Source organism: Engraulis encrasicolus, chromosome 22, assembly GCF_034702125.1.
Source record: "Engraulis encrasicolus isolate BLACKSEA-1 chromosome 22, IST_EnEncr_1.0, whole genome shotgun sequence".
Taxonomy (NCBI): domain Eukaryota; kingdom Metazoa; phylum Chordata; class Actinopteri; order Clupeiformes; family Engraulidae; genus Engraulis; species Engraulis encrasicolus.
In genome coordinates this window covers 41,315,280-41,335,352 of record NC_085878.1, presented here as the reverse complement: position 1 = coordinate 41,335,352, position 20,073 = coordinate 41,315,280, and the positions used below count along the sequence as shown (strand labels likewise).

General features: G+C 42.6%; 1 protein-coding gene across 4 annotated transcripts in view; it reads left to right on the top strand.

The window, feature by feature from the left end:
- Positions 1-19,204, top strand: part of LOC134438326 (golgin subfamily B member 1-like) — a 50,615-nt gene extending 31,411 nt beyond the window's left edge. For 3 of the 4 annotated variants that reach the window (XM_063187872.1, XM_063187873.1, XM_063187871.1), the window contains 9 exons: positions 91-11,616; positions 11,863-12,020; positions 13,393-13,459; positions 13,598-13,771; positions 14,164-14,316; positions 15,534-15,631; positions 15,957-16,091; positions 16,361-16,475; positions 17,297-19,204. In XM_063187872.1, the coding sequence (XP_063043942.1) occupies positions 91-11,616; positions 11,863-12,020; positions 13,393-13,459; positions 13,598-13,771; positions 14,164-14,316; positions 15,534-15,631; positions 15,957-16,091; positions 16,361-16,475; positions 17,297-17,455 (12,585 nt within the window). In that variant the 3' untranslated portion in view covers positions 17,456-19,204. The remainder of the gene's footprint in view (positions 1-90; positions 11,617-11,862; positions 12,021-13,392; positions 13,460-13,597; positions 13,772-14,163; positions 14,317-15,533; positions 15,632-15,956; positions 16,092-16,360; positions 16,476-17,296) is intronic. The other variant, XM_063187874.1, reaches the window with a different exon arrangement.
- The last annotated feature ends 869 nt before the right edge of the window (positions 19,205-20,073 follow it).

Here is a 20,073-nt window from a genome sequence, read left to right as displayed (position 1 = left end):
GTTCTTTCCAAGCCTTAATTTGAATATGATTACGAACATGTTGTGAACGAAGCCTGATTACTTTTTGTCTTTGCTTGTCTTGATTTATAGACTCAAAAACAAGAAGCTTCTCTTGAAACTCTGCAGACTGATCTGGATCAAACAAACGACGAGCTTGATAAGCTGAACACCACACATTTGGAAGAAAGAGCTCAGCTTATTCATGACCTGCAGAGTTGCGAGAGAGAAATCGACAACCTCAAAGATGTTGTTTTGGAGAAAGACAAGGAAATATCTGTCCTTTCTGGTAATATGGCTGAGTATGCTGATCAAATTCAAGCACTGAAGCTGGAGATCAGGCAGAAAGAAGAGGATCTTGTTCGTATCGAAAGTGCCCTCAGCAAAGCCCAACGAGAAGCCCAGGTTATTCGTGAGTCTCAGTCCTCTGACCAGCAGTCCTTAAATACTAAGATCTCAGAGCTCATGGAACAGCAGAAGGCCACCGATAGTGAGTTGGAAAAAGCCAAAGAGGAAAAGGAAGCGAAAATGACAAAGATTGGTGATCTGACGAAGCAAGTTAAAGAAGACCGGAAAACCATTCAAGGACTTCAAACGGAAATTCAGAAGCTGACCGCGAGCCACCGTAACCATCTCTCGGAATGTGAACCTCTGGTGTCGTCTTTGAAGGAGCAAGTCACATTGAGCTCTCAGAAATTACAAGAGTCAGAAAGCCTCCTCTCCCAGCTCAAGGAGTCAACAGTGTCTAATGACAAACTGAAAGAAGACCTTCTCGAGAAACAGAGATCTTATGAGAAAGAACTGAAAGACCTAAAAGATGAGAGAAACAAGCTTCTTGCTGAGGATAGCAAGCACAGTGATGAACTTCAGAGTGTTTCTAAGCAGCTACAGGAGCAGGTGCAGAGTCAGGAAAAGGTTGTGAGGGAAATGGAGGGAAAAAATGAAATGATATCTTCTTTAGAACTGCAGCTTAAGAATAAACATGAAGAATTTGAGGGTGAGACTGTGAAACTAAATGCTGAACTCAAAGCCAAAGATGTGCATACGGAGAAGCTTCAGAAAGAACTTGCTGCAAAATCTGAAAGTTTTACGAAGTTAAAAGCACATGTAAAGAATTTGAAAACAGAAAAGGAGAAATTACAAAAAAGTCTTAAAGAGAAATCTGATGAGTCTACCAGCTATTCACAGCATGTTAAAGAACTGTCAGAAAAGCTTGCATCCAGCCTTGAACAAAATGATGAAATGCAAGTGCAAGTGAAAATGTTAACAGAGCACAAGGAGAAGCTCCAGCTGGAAATTGAGGAGAAAATCAAATCTTTATCTGGGATTCTCGCTGAGAGAGATGCTTTGCTAACAAAAGAGAAAGAAGAATCAAATCAGAAAGCCAGCGAACTGAATGAAGTGCTTTCCAGCAAGCAGTCTATCACAGAAAACCTATTGGAGAAAACTAATGAATGTAATGAACTGAAAATGCTTCTTGAGGAGAGTCGAATATCATCGTCTCAGCTTACAGATCAAGTTGACAACTTGAAGTCTCAGGTCCACCGCCTTAATACCAGCTTGGAGGAGAAAGACAAAACCAGCTCTGATCAGCACTCCCAAATGGAGGCCCAACGAAGCCAGGTGGCCCAGCTCCAAGAAACCCTGACCCTCCTCCAGGAGCAGGGCACTGCCTTGAAGTCAGGACTGATGGAGAAAGAGACCATACTACAGCAAAACGCATCACAGTTATCAGCACTGCAGAATGAACTTAAGGAACAGAAAGACTGTGTCTCGAGACTCCAGAGTGAGTCCGAAAGTTTGAGAAAGGAGTGCTCAGATTTAAAGCAGAACCTGGAAGAAACGGAAGCGTCACTTAAGACCACAAGCCAGGCATGCCTAAGTCATACTGAAGAGCTAAACAAAAGAAATGAGTCTATGGCCTCTTTAAGCAGCCAGTTGGGCGTCATTAATGAAAACAACGTCCAGCTGGAGTCGGATAATGCCAGTTTGAAATCTTCCTTAGACAGTAATGTGGCCGAAAATAATCAGTTAAAAGAGGCACTGGCTCAAAGACATGCTGAAGCTATTGCACTACAAAGCCATGCTCAAGCGGTGACCGCTCAGAATCAGCAGCTAAGAGCTCTTTATGACAACAAGGAGAAAGAAGTGCAAGAACTACAGCGGGTGGCTGCTGAGCTTAATGAGAAGATGGCTTCTGTAACTGAACAAAATGGCAACCTTGAGTCACAGCTTTCTAATCTTTCTGAGCAAAGCAGGAAACTCCAGGAAGAAAGCGATCAAGTGTCGAAGCTTCTTTCCAGGGCAAATGAAGAAAAGACATCGATGGAGAATAAACTAAGTGCCCTGGAGATGCAGCATTCGGAAAATCGAAAGATCATAGAAGGTCTGATGAAGGACAAGCAGGAATTGTCCACGCGGTCAGAAGAACTTAGTAACATTCTTGAACAGAATAAACAATCCGTAGCGGAGAGTTTGTTGGAAAAAACAAATGAATGCACTCACCTGAACAAACTGCTCAGCGAAAGAGAAGAGACCATCAACAGTCTTCAAAAGCAAGTGGAAATTGCAGAGAACCAGGGCAGTGATTTCAAGAACAGTATGTCAGAGAAGGAAAAAATTTGTGCTGAACAAAGCATGCAGTTGGAGACCTTCTCGGCACAGGTGACCCAGCTGCAGGAGACCCTTTCTCTCCTACAAGAACAGGGGACTGCCTTGAAATCAGGACTGATGGAGAAGGACACCATGCTACAGCAGCAGGCTGCAGAATCGTCTGCACTGAAGAATGAGCTTCAGCAACAGAAAGACTCAGTTTCAAGACTTGGTAGCGAGTTGGAGACGTCTAAGGTAGAGAGTTCACGTTTGAGTCAGATTATTGAAGAAAAAGAAGCAATGTTAATCACCAAAAGTCAAGACTGTCAGAGCCTCTCTGACGAAATCCTGAACATCAGGAATGGACTTGGTGCTGCCAGCAAGGTGAAAGAAGACTTAGAGTTGGCTTTGCAGCAGAAAGAAGAATTATTGAGACAGCAAGACGTACGCATTAGCCAATTGCAATCAAAGTCTGTTGAGGGTGAGGGGGAAATAAATCAGAGAATGGAGACTATCGTGAAGCTGCAGAATGAACTACAGAGCCTGCAGGCAGCTCTTCAAAGTAAAGACACACTCCTGTTTGAAAAAGATAGAGACTTCACTTCACTGAAGGACAGGTTAGCGTCAGAATCAGAGGAGTTCAAGACTCAGCAGAGTATACTTCAAGAAAGATCTAACAAACTTGATGAGAGAATAGCAGAGCTGGATGCTCAACTGAAGCAGAAAGTGGATGAGGCTATGACTTTGAAGGAACAGAGTTCAGAGCTTTCAGATGCAAATTCCCTTCTGCAAACTCAAATTGAAAGTTTAACGACAACTGTGAAGGAAAAGGAGCAGTTTGTCAAGGAATTGAAAGCTAAATTTATAACACACAGGAACAACTTGAATGAAAAAATCAAAACCAAAGAATCAGAATGTGAGACTTTAAAGGAACAGGTATCCAGTCTCAATGAGTCAGTCTCTAAACTAAAAGAGAACCTCAGTGCCCAGACTTTAGACGTGTCTTCCCTCCAGTTGGCCCTTGAGGAAAGTAAGGCATCCATAGCTGAACAGTCTAAGTCTATAGATGATCTGCAGAGAAGGGCAGATGAGGCTGCTCTTTTTAAGGCTCAGTTTATAGAGAGCGCAGAGCAGGTGAGTGTTTTGCAGAGCCAGGTTCTAGGAGTTACCCAGGGATCTGAAAACCTTACTAAGCTAGCCGAGGAAAGACAAAGTGCCTTAGCAAATCTTCAAGAAAAGTTTGCATCCCATTCCGAAGAGCTCCTGACGGTGAAGTCGACATTGTCACAACGCAATGAAGAGATCGCAAACCTTAATGCAGCTTTAATAGGGAGCAGGGAAGCTACCCTAACAGCAGAACAATTAGTCATTTCCCTTCGGCAAGAGACTGCCTCTCTTCATGATGAACTACACCAGCTGAGAAGCATCAATAATGACCTCTCAAAGCAAAAGGATGAAGCCCTTTCAGTGAATGAAAGAAATTCAAATTCACTACTTGTTGAAATCGAAAAACTGAAATCGCAACATCTCCAGGTTGCTTCACAAGTCGGTGCCCTAACGGAAAACCTTGAACAACGGGAAATGGCTCTTCACGCAATAAATGGCCAGTATACAGCTCAGGTAAAACACTCAGAGAATTTAGTGGCAGAGTTGAAAAGGTTAAGTGATCTAAACAAAGACCTTCAAGAGGAGACAGAGCGAACAAAGGAAGATCTACAGCAAAAGCTCAATGTTTTCACAAGTGAAAAAGTTCAGTTGGAGAAGGAAGTCAAGGAGCTGTTAGCTGATAAGGAAGAACTTGAAAAGCGCCACCACAGTCAGATCCAAGGAATGGAGGAACGCTTACAGCACCAAATCCAGCAGCAGTCCTCTAGCATGAATGAAGTGATGGAGAGCATGAAGTTGGAAAAGGAGCGTCTTCAGGTCCAGGTTAGTGTCAAAGGTGAAGAAATCACCGGATTGAAATCAGAAATTCAAAGAATTGAACAAACACTCCAGGAGTCAGAAAAGGAATGGCTGCTTGTCCTTGATAGAGAGTCACAAGATAAGAATACACTCAAAGAGAAGCTAGAAACACTTGAGAATGAGATTATGTCAAAAGATAGCAAAGTACAAGGGTTGCAGCAGGACCTAGATCATTTAAATAGAAAATTAGCAGAAGCAGCGTCTGCTCTAAATGCCAGTTCAGAAACACTAAAAGATAAAGAAACGGATGCGTTGGCAAGTAAGAATAAGTTGGAGGAAATTTTAAACACTATACAAGCAAAAGACAAAGAAAATATTGATTTGAGAAATGCTTTACAGAACATGCAAACAGAGTTGAAAACCTTAGAGTCCAAAAAGCAGTCTGCTGATGAAAATCTATCTGAAATTACACAAACTATGTCAAATAAACTAGTTGCCATTGAAGAGGAAAAATTAACTCTGCACAACACTATAAAACAGTTGCACACAGATTATCAAAACGACATAGCTAGTCTGAAAGAAGAGCAACACACACTCTCACAACAGTTGCAGCAAAAACAGATGGACCTGTCTGAAGCGCATAGAGTTCACCACAATGGGAGTGAGGAGCTTGTTTTGTTACAAGAGAAGATGCAGAATCTTCAGCTTCAGCTCCTTGCAGATGAAGAAACTCTTAAGGAAGCAGGAGTTAAACAGACCACATTACTGAATGAAATTCAACAGAAAGATGACTCGATCAGTTGCATGAACATCCAGATAAACCAACAGAAAGAACTGATTGCTGGTCTAACCGTGCAGTTAAAGGAGAAAGATGCCTCTGTTACACAGCTAGTGACATCTGCATCCAATGAAAGGATGAAGTATACTGATGAGAATGGTAGCCTGCGTTCCCAAATTGAAAGCCTGGAAAAAGCTCAGAATGTGACATGTGAGGAGCTTAAATATGTCTGTGATTGTCTGGAAGAATCCAAAAGAAACCTGTCTGCTTGTCAAAATGAGATAAAATCTAAGGCTGGAGCTATTGAACAAGCGGTTAATGAGAAGGAAGAACTGAAATCAGAACTTCGGAAGACAACAAAAGAAAAAGAAGCTATGAAAAAGAAGCTCCAGGCAGCTTTGGTGGTTCGAAAGGAGCTACTAAAGAAAATTGAAAAATATGAACAGCAGCAGGTGGAAGACTTAAAGGCATCAGATGTACAAGAAAAATTACAAGAACTAATTTCTCAAACTCAGACTGCAGAAGCCGAGCACAAAGTTATTGTTGAAGATTTGCAACAACAACTGGAGGCAAGGAAGTGCGAGATCCTTGAATTCAATACTGTTTTGTCAGGGAAAGAGGAACTTGTAGAGCAGCAGAAGAATGAGATGGAAAGCTTAAAAGAAAAGTTACTGGAACAGGAGGCTAGTTTTACTTCGCACATTCAAACACTTGAAGAAAAGGTAAAAGCCTTTGAGAGTCTTAGCAGTGGCTTTAGTGAAAAGGAGCAGGAAAACCGTGATCTGTTGATCAAAATTGAACAATTAAAATCAGAAATAGAAGAAAAAGAACAATGTTTGAGACATCAAATTGAGACATCTAAAGTGTCATCTGTGGATACCGAAAGTGAACTCGCCAAGGTGACACAGGAGAAGGCCGTTATGCAGAAGAAGGCACATGCTGCCCTCCTTGCCCGCAAAGAGACCATGAAAAAAGCTCAAGAGACAGAGAAAAAGTACACACAGGAGATAAGTGAACTTAAAGATGAATTCAAAGCTCTTCTTGAAAAGCATTGCCAACAAACAAATGAGATTAATTCAATGCAATTGAAGTATGATGACAAGATCAAAGAAATGGAGGCAATCAGACATGAGTCAGCATCTTATCAGAGTGAACTTGAGAAGGCAGTTGAGCAGAAGAACAACGTGCAACAAGATCTGACACTTACTCTGTCTGAGAAAGAGAGGCAAGCTGAAGCTTTAGAAGCATATGCTGAGGAAATAGAACTATTACAGCAAAGTCTTGAGAAGGCTAGTACAGAGATTACAAAGAAGGACCTTGCAGTGGTGACTGTTGAGAGGCATTCAACGGATCTGGCAAAACAACTGGAGAGTCTTCAGTCAGAATATGACAAGGCTGTCAATGAGGTAAAGGAAATGGCTACCCAGCTTACTAAGAAGGAACAGGAGATGGAAGAGTTGCGGCAGCAAAATCAGCAGGAAAAAGAAATGATGATGTCCCAGCAAAATCAGTTTATTCAGTCTAAGGCTTTGCACGAAGACTTAATCCAGAGACTTGAGAGATTAGAAAATGAGATGGAAGAAAAGTCCCAAGAGTTGGAAAACATTGCAAAAAGACACGATGTTGAGAAAACCCAAATAAAATTGGAGTTTGAAGCTGCATTGGCTAGGAAATCTGAGGAATTGGAGTCTCTCCAAAATTCTTCAATGAAGGCACAGATGGAGACTGAGAGACTGCATTCACAATGGCTTGCATGCCAAGCAGAGGTAGAGAGCTGTAAACTCCTTATCGAAAGCTTGCAACAAGAAAAAGACACAGTTACTGGGGACTTGAAAAGAAACCAAACACAAGTTTTTGCATTTGAATCTCAAGTTAAAGACTTGCAAAAACAAAAGTATGAACTTTTGCAGAAACAGGTTGCTTTGGAAGCCGGGCAATCGACAGAAACTGATATTTCTGAAAAAATATCTGAAGAATCTGTGCAAAGATGCTCTGATGAAGTTGACTTGAACCTTAATCAGCAAAATTCTGACCTGCTTTCTCTGCAATCCGTAATTACTGAAAAAGATGAACACATATCTGCCTTGGAACAGCAATTGCAACGGCAAATACACCTTCATGAGCTTGCAATGGACAAAATAAGAACAGAATACAATGACCTCCAGCAAAGATCCAAGCAGGCCGCAGGCAATGAACACGCAAAAGAAAGCAAAGGCAATGAAGAACAGCTGATGAAGAAGAAGTTGCAAGCCGCTTTGGTTTCTCGTAAAGAACTACAGAAAGAAAACCAAGCCCTTAAAGAAAAAAATCAAACGCTGAATTCAGAAAATGAGCAATTTCGCACAGCATCTGATGGGCTTCAGCATACTCTTACCGGACTTGCACAGCAGAAAACCGATCTTGAAGCGTCTTTATTCTCCCTTCGCCTCGACAAAGAACAGCTTACTGCAGAGGTAGAGCAAATGTCAAGTGAAAATCACAGTCTCTCTGATGCCTGTGACAGCCTTAAGCTTACAATAGAAAGCATCACACAGCAGAAAGAAGCCTTTTCTTGTCAGTTAGAGTCCCTGAAAGATTCCCAAACAGTGGAACTGTCCGAGTGGAAATCAAAGCACACAGAGCTGAAACAAGAGTATGAGTCACTTTTGCAGGCATATGAAAATGTTGGTAGTGAAATGGATAAGATGAGTCAACTTTTGGAAGGGGCAAGGAGAGAAAGACAGGAAGCCATACTGAAAGCCCATAAATCTGAGTCAGAAAGACAAAGCCTTGAGAAGCAATTAACTGAGGTCGAGGAAGAAAATGAGAAAATTAAAGATAAAATGAGAAAGTTTGCCAAGGCCAAGCAACAAAGAATGGAAGAGCTTGAGGAGGAAAATACCAAAATCAAGCAAGATTTAAATGAGTTTGATGAGAAACAGAAATGCTCTGTGGAAGAACTTACAGAGAAAAACCAACAGTTGCAAGAAGAAATAACACTCCTGAAAGATACGGCTGAAGAAGTTCGTATAAGGTTTTCTGAACTACAACTTGAAAATCAAAATTTGGCCAAAGAACTTGAAATGGCAACATCCTCATTGGAAAAACAGAATGATGAATCTAAAATCAGTGAAAATAGAATACAGCTCCAACTTAATGAGGCACTCAAGTTAAATACTTCTTTGACAAGCCAGATAGAAGCACAGAAATCAGAAATGTTGGCGCAACAAGAGATTTCTGAGGCAGTTCAGAGAGAACAAGAAAGCCTTTCTGGTAAACTACAACAGCTGCAGATAGATCACGAAGCTGAACTGAATGAAAGAGACAAAACTGTAAATGAATTGAAGGAAGTTGTTCGACTGGAAGCCATTAGCCTCAATGAAAAAGTCAGAATCTTAGAAGATGACAAATGCTTACTGCAGGAAGAACTGGAGAATGCTCAAGAGATATCAGACAAAGTTAAAAATGAAAATGAATATTTGGAGACTGTAATCCTCAAAAATGCAGAGAGAATTGATGAGTTTACACAAATGGTGACTGTACTGCAGTCTCAGAATTCTCATTTAACAACTCAGCTAGCGGAGAACAAGGAGGAAAGGGCTAAGGTATGCCAAGAAAAAGAGGAACAGCACCTTAAACTTGTTAAAGGGTTTGAGGAAAAACTTAAGACTGTCCAGAGAGGTAGTGAGGGCTCTAAAAACTTTAACAAAGAGCTGCAAGAACTCCTGAAAGAAAAACACCAAGAGATTAATCAACTCCAGACTGATTGCATTAGGTATCAGGAGGCGATTCTAAATCTTGAAAGGTCTTTAAAGAGTTCCCACAGTGAGCAGCAGAAAATGGAGAACACTGTAGAGGGAAGCAATAAACTCATAACTGAGATGACAGAACAAAGAGAAAAACTTGAGTATGAAATGTCAATTTCCCAGAATTCCATTGAGGAATTGAAAGCACAGTTGGCCAGCCTTCATTCTGAAAAAGATGAATTAGAAAATAAGCTTCTGCATAACAATGAACAGGTGACATTGCAGATGAAGGAGAAAGAAAGTGAACTGGAACAAATAATTGCCCAGCAGAAGTCCTTTTATGAAGATGAACAAGTTGAGCTACAAAAAAGAATTGATGAGCTATTACAGCATATGGAGAGGGAGTCTCAATTGGCCATTTCATTGAAAGGGCAAGTAGATCATCAAATTGTACAAATTAAAAAGCTCTCAACCGAGTTGGAAACAAATTCTGCAAAGCTTGAATTTCTGTCAAGCAAACCAGAGAGTGTTGAGCCATTGAAGCACTGGAATGATGTTTTCCAGAAAATACTGCATGACAAGGATTCTCAGCTCATTGATCAAGGCCACGCCGTTGACAGACTTCTTGAAGATATCCGTGTCAAAGGAACAGCCATGAACGACATGCAAGCCACAATTAAAAGGCTTGAAAGGACTTTAAGTGATTACACGGTAGCTGCCTCAGCCCAACAGCGTCAGATAATTATCATGAGCGCAAGCAACTCGGAACTCAGCCAAAATGTGGAGATCTTCCAAACACAATTACAAGAACAAACCACAGAAATCGAAAGGTTGGAAAGTGACAATACATCACTTAACAGACAGTTGTCTAATCAAATAAATGCATCAACTCGGATTCAGTCTAACCTAGAGCATCTGGAAAATAGCTTCTCAAACACAGAGTCGCGATTTAACACACTACAGTCTCAACATACCAAGCTGTCGTGTGATTTTGAAAACCAAGAGGCCATGTTATCTAATATGAAGACACTACTTCGAAGTAAAGATGATGAGATCTCTTCACTGCTGTCTTCCAGAGATGGGCAGATGTCAGGTTATCTAGAACAGCTGCAAGCAAGTCACAGAGCGCAAGTGGAAGGTTACGAGGAGCGCTTAAGTGGCCTTTACAATGACCAAGAGAAGACTCGACATGAAATCCAAAGGCTGGAAAGTAAAGTTAGAACACTGCAGGGAAACAGTGACAAGTCAACTCAAGAGAAGGAGCAGATGGCCACACAAATTGAGACCTTCAAAAAGTCTATGGTCTCCCTACAAGACGAAAGGGGTCGTTTGATGTCAGAACTTCGCATGCTCAAGCAGACTGTTGCACTGCAGAAAGAAGGCTCCACTGATGGAGACTCTGGGCCCTCAAAGGGTCTGAAGGGAGAAATAAAAAAGCTACTCCACCAGATGGATGACCTGAATTCAGAAAATGCCATGCTTAAAGCGCAGCTAATACGATATAGGGAAGATTTAAACCAGGTACTCTCCTTAAAAGACAACCAGCTTAAAGAACTTCTCAAAAAGCAGCAAGATACTATTAAAAGCCTTGAAACCCAGAAAGTGTCAGTTGAAAAACAGCACCGCGATACCGTTTCACAACTCCAAGCTGAGGGTGAGACTGTTGAGGCCTTAAAATCTCAGAATTCAGATCTCAATGCTCAGGTTAAAACACTTGAATCTAGTCTGATAGTCTTGCACAGGGAAATACTAGAGTCGGATAAAGGCAAAGTTATTGCTGACTTGCAGCAGGCTGTTGCAGCCAAAGCTGCCGAATGTAATGACCTTCAGCAAAAGGTCTTTGCCCAAAAAGTTGCCTCAGATGACGTTAAATTGAGTCTTGAGCAGCTTGTAAGTGAGACACAGCAGAAACTTAGAGAGGCTGAAAGCAGGCACCAGTCTGAGAGGCAAGCTATGGACAGAGAGATAGGTCTTATGAGGAATGAGAGGGAAACTGCAGAGCAGAGAGTGGCAGAGCTAGCTAAGGATCTGATACAGAACGAGCAGCTCCTGTCTGAGTCCAGAAATCAAGGCAAGGACTTGAAGACTCAGAATGAGTCTCTGAGCAAAGCCATGGTGGCACTGCAGAACGACAGAGAGCAGCTCATTGACGATTTTAAAGTTCTCCAAAGTAGGTACGACGCTGAGCTCCGAGAGGCAACGTCTGCCATCGGCAAGATGGAGTGGCAGATAAAAGATCTCACATCCGACCTGACGTCCCTCACTACACAGAGGAATGTGTTGACCCAAAAGGTTCAGGCTTTGGAAGGTGACGATCCCCAGACTAAGCTCACTGGTTTGGTGGACGACTTAACGCAAGCAATATCACAGAAAGAGGTGGCGCTTCAGCAAGTCTCGCTGGAGAACAGCTCCTACAACAAGCAAGTGGCTGCATTCTCCAAAGCGATGGCCAGTCTGCAAAACGACCGAGACCGCCTCGTGGAGGAGCTTAGCGGCGCTAAGAAAGCGTTAGAGTCCAGACAGCAATCAAGTCCAGATCCTGCTGCAACTGTTCAAGGAGAGAAAGTGGAAATCCTTAGTAGAAGTGTCAGTGCTCTGCAGACAGAAAGAGATGGACTGGTGAGTTTCCATCAACTCCATGTCCTTTAGGTTGCTTACTAAGGTGATGTGGTGATGGTGTGCTCTGTTATGTGTGTGCAATGGCAGCATGTAGCCTAACGAGGGTCGTGGTTGGGTTTGATATGGCTTTGTTATGCTTCAGCATGGTGTTTTTGCTCAGGAAATGTGTTTAGCCAATTTAATGTCAATGTTGCTCACTGTGAGGTCACTATACATGTCAACACTATGTCCCGTTTTTCTTTGTAGCTAAATGAAGTTGCAAGCCTGAGGTCTGTGAGTGCTGAACTGGCAGAGTTCAAGCACAGATGTGATGACCAGCAGAGGGCGCTGCAGCAGGCTCAGGCCTACAGGACTCAGTTGGACAGCAGTGTTTCTGCCCACCAAGCAGAATTGGCAGAGCTCAGGTATGTATTCAATCAAATGGGCACCACCATTTTAGGGCTTCTTTCAAGTAATACTATAATTGCTCAACTGCCTTCGTTAGGAAGCATGTCTATTTTTAAGCATGCCATTGCAATGCCACAGCATGCCATTTTTCCAGTTTTTCTTTTCAGAGCAATGCATGTCATGTATCCACTGGACCCTTAAGCATCTACTCTAATAATGGCATCTTGCCATGGCCCTCTACTGTTTAATTCATTTTCTAAATGCAACTACATTGGTGTTATGCAACAACGGCCATTGTGGTGTCGTGTTTCTGGTCTGTGGGTGTATTGCCCTTGTCCCCCTTGAATATCACAAGACAAATCTGTCCCCTGTGCTGACAGATGGGGCGTGATGAATAGTCCCCTTGACCCCCCACCCCGTCCCCGAGCCCACCCCCAGCCCACCCCAGTTCCGCATGGGCACGGTCCAGTCCACCTTGCCCCCGATGCCCCCCTTTGCTCCCTCTGTCCAGGTGGTCAGTTAGCAGATTCATGTTTTACTGTACTGGAATCTGATATCCATTTCATTTCGATATTTGTACATATTTAAAGATTTTTTTCTGTTGCTTTTTAAAATATAAATATATATATTCCCCCTTAAACAAATGGCATATCCTTTTACCTTCACCCTTTTTTGCTATTCGCCATCGATACCAGACCATGTTTAGTCAAGGCCTTTCTAGTATGTATTGACAGTCGAGTCTGAGTGGAGCCCCTCTGCAACTGTGTGTCTGTTGTGGGCTGTGGCATGTCTGGAATGGAATATTGGCAGTAACAAATGGAGACCGTAGGTTTACTAATGGCTATGTGCAGAGTGATGTGTGCTCGTGCATGCGTGTGCATGTGTGTGTGTGCATGACGGGAGAGAGAGGGGTGTGTCTTTGGGGGAGGGGCGTGTACTGTTCTGGTGCCGAGGATCAGAGCGTGAATTCTGCCCCACTTCAAAATCGTTCAATGTGTTTGGAAGCTAAGAGAAGTGGGTTCACCTTTTGACCTCCTGTGATAACATTAGAAGTTGTGTCAATCCGTACCCCTCCCTCAGTGTGGCACTGTGTGTGCAACTCAAACTAGTTCCTTCCTTCCTTTCCTGTTGCTTGTGGCCTCGATACAGTGGTAGACAATGTCGTAGATGATTTAAAGTTTTATTCAATATCTTGCAAAAGCATTATTCAAAGGTCATCGTCTCAATTGCAGTTGGGATGTTGAATGAGGAAAAGCCCTCCCAAAAGTTGATTTGCCGGCCTTGAGGGCAAGAGTTATACTAGTAACAGTTCCACTGCCTGTGTGTCTGAAAGCTTTGTGATGGCGTTTCTGTAACCATGCCATGTTGTGTGCTGTAAAACTGTTCCAGGGCTGTTAACAGCAGGCTGCTGGCTGAAGTTCAGGCCCGTAGCGTCCAGCCCCCATATCCACCAAAGGTAAGCAACAAGCTGCTACTGTGGCTGCTATGATGTGTGTGATGTCTTCTGTATTGTGCATTTGTGTATGTATGCTACTGGACACCGTAGTTTCCCCTCGGGAATAATAAATGTTTACTCTACTCTACTCTACCATAGGAGTCTGTGACTGCCCTGGGCAGCAGTAGTGATGGTGCGGACGCTGCTGCTGCTGCTTCTGGTGGCCTGCTGGCCCAGCTGCAGGCAGAGAGGCTCCAGATGCACAGAGACCTGCAGCGCTGCCTACAGGAGATCCACCAGAGAGACCTGCTGCTACAGCAGATCAACACCAAGGTAGGGGGACCATCTCCGCCATAGTAAAACGGCGAACATATTTTTGGACAGGGGGTTTGGGTTTGGTCCTCACCGAAGAAAATGTGCGTTTCTTTGGTGCAATTTTAATGCATTTTCATCAACCAGGTGTCCGGCTTAATGCTGTGCCGGACGCCGGACAAGGCACTGAAAAGTCCGTCCTAAAGCGATGCATAGACATAGAACGGTGTATCTGCCTGAGACAAGCTTTCTTTAAAAAAAAAAAATAAAAAAAATAAAAAAAATAAGACATTGTCTGACCTTGACTATTAAAAAAAAAAACATACATAATTGGCCAATCTTTAGGGACTGAGCAGTGCGTATGTTTGGGAAGGTTATAGTAAATCGGATCCGTGTGTGTTTGTCTTCCTCAGCTGCAGCAGGTGATGGAGGAGAAGACCGGTGTGTCTGGCCAGCTGAAGGCCGTCTCCCAGACGCTCCGAGACACCCAGCTCAACCTCAGCGAGGTGCAGAACCGCTACGCCTGGCTGCAGAACCAGGTGCAGGCCCAGCAAGCACCCGCACAGGTGAGTTTGCCGTCCAGTTCCGCATATACCTGTACGTACATCTCTTGTGTTCACAGGCAAGCACCCACACAGGTAAGGTTTCATTCTACTTCCAGTTCCATTGTACTTCTAGTTCCAGTTATCTGCCTTGTTATCTGCCAAGTAGTGGTGTGCATTGGCACTGCCCTCACGATTCGATTCGATTACAATTCGGGAGGTTTCGATTCTATTCGATTCGATCCGATTTTATTCTACAATGCATTGCTATGTATTACATTTCTACTGAAAGCAATGCAAATGTTCCATCAGTCATGATGAGGCAATACAAGTAGTCAGATACTGAGCAACAATTTATTGGCTGTTTTCTGTATCAGTCTGTATCAGTGTTGCAATGCTTTGAAGTGCTTTTATTTCATTTAATATTCATTTGCTCCCGAAATATCCACGGAAGTAATTGAAACTTTAAAAAGTTGCCGCATCTATTCTGGAACTTGCCGCATTGAATTGGATCGTCCATGCCCCGCATTGCATTGCATCGCCGAATCGATTATTGTTGACACCACTATAGCCAAGTAACTCAAAAAACACCTGGGATATTACAAATTCTCTACATAAGACGTCCTATAACACAGAATTGCTTTATCCCCCATTAAGCAGGAAAGGGGAACTCTTTGTCAAAGTCTTTGCTATATGGTTTGCCGTGGCTGTCATAAATGTTATGTACTAGTGGAGGCTTGTACAGATAACTCTGTAGTTCCAGGCGCTTTGTGTACAGCAGTCAAATATGTGTCCAGGCTCTGAAGAAGACAGCAGTTGCATCGCGTCAGCCTGTTTCATTAAAGGCTTTTTAACTTCACCAGCAGTGTGCCTTTGGTATCTTTGGCAGACCTTATCAACAGCCACAACTGGAGCTAAGTCTGACCATAATTTTAAGCAACTTTATTTCCTTGAGCCAAAGTGCACCTGCTTATGAGAAAAGAAGTGCAGCAGCACTCCTCCATGACCAGCATTCCTTAGTGAACAGTTGTTCTTTTAGCATATCAAATATGTGTCCATTGAATTTAATATTTATTCAAGTCATGAAACCTAAAATGCTGTGCTTCTGTCGTTTGTTTTTGAAGTGTCAGTCATAAATGTTGTATAAATGTGTGTGTGTGCGTGCGTGCATGCGTGCGTGTGACTGCGTGCGGTGTTATTAAGTGTGGTGTTATGCGTTACCATGTATTGTGATTGAACAGAGTGCAGGGCATATGGAAGTGGCCCCAGGAGCCCCTCAGGAGAGGAGCAGTGCGGTGGTGGACATCGACGGACCTGAGACTGGAGAACTGAGGAACAGGTGGGTTTGGCTTTTGTTTTACTGCATATCCCCAGCTTTGCATGATAGGCCACAAATTACTCGCAAAGCAGTCATTTTTTATTGTAAATCATTCATACTCATTACTCATACTCATTGCATCATTACTCATTACTGATCAGATACATTAATATTTGAGAGTAATTGGTTAAATATACTTTGACTATACTTAACATTTGTCTTACTAACCTGTCAGCCAAATGAATACGTTGCTTTGGTGTACAAGTGCATTTTACAAGTGTGTAGTGTACATTGTAGACATTTTTTTTGTGACATTCAATGGCATTCTATGGTGTTCTCCTTCCAGACTGGCGGAGGCGGAGCTTCAGCTAGACACGGCCCAGCAGAGTGTGTCGCAGCTCACTGATAGGCTGGAGGAGGAGAGGGGAAGAAGAGAGGCAGCAGAGGAAGCTCTGGGATTGGCTGACACAAGAATCAAGAGGTGAGATGATTCATTTGGACTCTGCACTGTGTGAGGATGTATGACTACAGTCCATTCTCTACACATGAACATTACTGTAGTTTCTTTTCTCATTCATCTCCTTTTGTCTGCGTATCCTTCACTATAATTTGATATCCCTTTAACCTATCTGCTGTAAATAGGACCGCTAAACTGTGTCTCATTGTTTCTACTACATAAATCACCGTTAAAAGATTCTTATTTTAAATAGCCTCCATCTCCATCCATCTTTATTTTATGTTGATGTGTAGCCTGGAATCGCGACCCTCCGGCTCCCCGTCTAGAGACTTCAGTATCCAGCTGGAGGCTGACGATGAGTGGGAGGCTCTGATCCTCGACCCCAATGAACCCATGGTGATGCGCAAGGTACGCTGTGAAGGGTTCAGTGTTAAGTTGTTTTATAACCCACTTCCGGTACACATTCATTGTACTTGTTGGTATATACAGACAGTGTTATGTGTTCAATAATGTAGAAAGAAAGAAAGAATCGCACTCTAATGTGAAAGTGAAAGTGAAAGCCCACCTGGGAAACTCCAACTCCTATTGTCATTGTGACACAGCACTCCACAGCACACAAGTGTTCACTGCACACTGACTGCACACAATGAAATTGCATTTATGCCTCACCCGTGCAATGGAGGAGCCTCCGATGCCGTCCCAAGGGAGCAGTGCGGCGGGACTGTACCATGCTCAGGGTACCTCAGTCATGGAGGACGATGGGGTAGAGCACTGATTAATTACTACCTTCACCAACCTGACGGGTCAGGAGTCGAACTGGTAACCTTTGGGCTACAAGTCTGACCCCCTAACTGCTTACCCATATGGTGTTTAGGGTTCAGTGTTTTGTTGTTTTATAACCCACTTCTGGTTCACATGAATCGTACTTGTTGGTATATATAGATAGTAGTATGTGTTCAATAATGTTGAAATTGGAAGAAACAAAGAAGCGCACTAGCTGAAATACTGTACTTTGGTCATATTAGTAAATATTAGTTAATTAATTAGTAAATATTCATGAAAAGATGAAGTTTCACTGAACAGCATAGTTGCAATACCTACTCTGGCCACCATCTTACACAGTGCACCTTTAATCATAGTATGTTTAGATTGCTATGTATTTTATTTTATTTGAGTTATTTGCTTGCTTGCTTGCTCAATATAACTTGCCGTTTTGTTTGTGTCCCCAGTTAAAGGGTGGAGCTCTGGCGGTGAGGCGCTGGGTTCGAGGCCGGAGCCTGTACTGTTCCCGGATGCTGACGTCCAGGGCCAAGTCGCGCTACCTCTTCCTCTCCTACCTGCTCATCCTGCACGCGCTGGTGTTCTTGTGCCTGGGTGGCGCCCTCTAGAGGGGAACAGGAGCTACAGCACTCTTACTCTTACAATCGAACTTCAGTTCAACTCTCCACACACACACACACACCAAGTGAAGATGAAGTGAAAGCACTCACTGTTGGAACTCCACATCCACCAAGTGCAACATCATAGTGAAAAGACTTGCTCACCATAGGACGTAGAGCATCTTTGCTTCCTACAATACAACACTCATGGATGGATCTATGGATGGATGGATGAATGGATGGAGGTATGGATGGATGGATGGATGGAGGTATGGATGGATGAATGGATGGATGGAGGTATGGATGGATGAATGGATGAATGGATGAATGGATGAATGGATGGATGGATGGATGGATGGATGGATGGATGGATGGATGTCCCCCAAGTAGATTAGTTGCAAAGTCTCGGTTTGGTTATTCATACACTATGTGATTGTGTCTGGGCGGAAAGGCTTGAATGTTGGGACAAGCCATAATAGTCCCATTGAAATGGCACTAAGATTTGTTTGTTTTTGAGTGTTTATTTGTTTGTTGGAAGACCAGTACACATATGTGATGTACAGTACAATCCTCCAGCCCTCCTCACCTCTCCAGCTTTTTATTCCTCTTACACACACACACACACACACACACACACACACACACACACACACACACACACACACACACACACACACACACACACACACACACACACACACACACAGGTGGCTTACATGTAGTTGTGGTGATAAGCTTGCCATATATGCTTGCCACACACACACACACACACACACACACACACACACACACACACACACACACACACACACACACACACACACACACACACACACACACACACACAGGTGGCTTACATGTAGTTGTGGTGATAAGCTTGCCATATATGCTTGCCACACACACACACACACACACACACACACACACACACACACACACACACACACACAGAGGTGGCTTACATGTAGGTGTGGTGATAAGCTTGCCATATAACCAGCCACAAAGAAGCTATGCACTGAACATTTATTTATTCGTTTTGAGCGACTCAACTCAACAGGGCTTACTCTTCCACCACCATCGCACCACCAAGTCCCTGCACACTAAAGGGTTACACTACACAAATACTGTTTGTGAGACACTTGTAGTGCATTGTATGAGGGTATACCCATACTGTGTGTATGTAATTAAGTAAGTTATAAATACCCATCTGAACTATATTTAAAGTGAGTGAATGGTGAAAGTATGACACCACCCACAAAATGTGTGTTTGTTGGGTGATGTGATGTTAAGTGTAATTTACGGTACAGTTCTGATTTATTTTTGTTGTAATTATTGTAATTATTCACCTCTTGATTGTTCATGTCAGACGAGATCATTTAATTACGCTGTGCCGCACAGTAGGCTCATTCCAAGGCTTCTGTGAATCTAATGTTCCTAACGATGATGTAAATATGGTGTGATTTAACGAGATGTGAAAAGAGAGAGAAAAAAAGATTTACTTTATGTTCAACTACTGTGTGCATCCAAGATGTCATATTTTCTACACATGGTCTATTTTCTAAGAGATGAATCATTAATTGCGTAATGTTCACTTTGAGAGAATGTGTTCACAGCTTTTTCGCCTTTTGGCTGGAACGTGTGCAATAAATGTTTTGTTTTGATTTGATTTTTTTTTGGAAGGGTTGTTTGTTTTCTTTTTTCCAGGTGTGTGATTAATTTCGTGGCAAATTTTAATTAAAAAACTGGAATATCACTACACCTCAGCTGAGCCCTTTTCTTCATTCAAACATTCAATCAGTCAGTTGTCCATTTGTGCATTTATTGGTGTTTACTTATTGAAAAGGTCATATCCTCTCATGCCATAAAATAAAAGCTAAAATGAACTGACAAAATAGTCAGTTATCCATCCGTGCATTTATTAGTGTTTACTTGTTGAAAAGGTCATATCCTCTCATGTCATAAAATAAAAACAGAGTTAACTGACAAAACAAATCTCTCAATCATGTAGGCACTCTCTGCTGTGCCTTCTTTACTTAGGGTGGATTCCAATATGCGGACTTCAGTCCTCCTTTGCTGACTTGCCTACTTGTGACCCCATGATGTCACTGACGACAGAAAATTAATTCAATATCTTGCAAAAGCACAATTCTAATGTCATTTTCTCATTTGCAATTGAGATAGTGAATGAAAAGCAATCCCCCAAAAGTTGTTGTGGCTAGGCTGACAGCTGGGAAACTTTATTGTTCAATGTTTTCTCCACGGAGGCTGGGCCAGGAGGCGGGCGAGCCTGGCCACAAGCAAACGTGGAGGACGGGAGTGTGCATATTGGAATGCACACAAAGATCACCAGTACCTTAAAGAACACTTTGCTGAATAACCTAATTATTCAGTCAAAATCATATTTTAGAGATATCTGAAACATACAGCACTACAGATTTCTGACATTGCACATACAGTACATACACGTACTGTAATTTTGAAATCTATCAAATTTCTGACATTACCTCTCATCCTTTTCCTTTCAGGAAAATATGCAAGATGTATTTAGCTGCCTTCCATGTCACCTCAACCTTGAAACAGTTCTGTTCACTATCATGCAAATACTGTGTTCAACAGAAAAACATCCT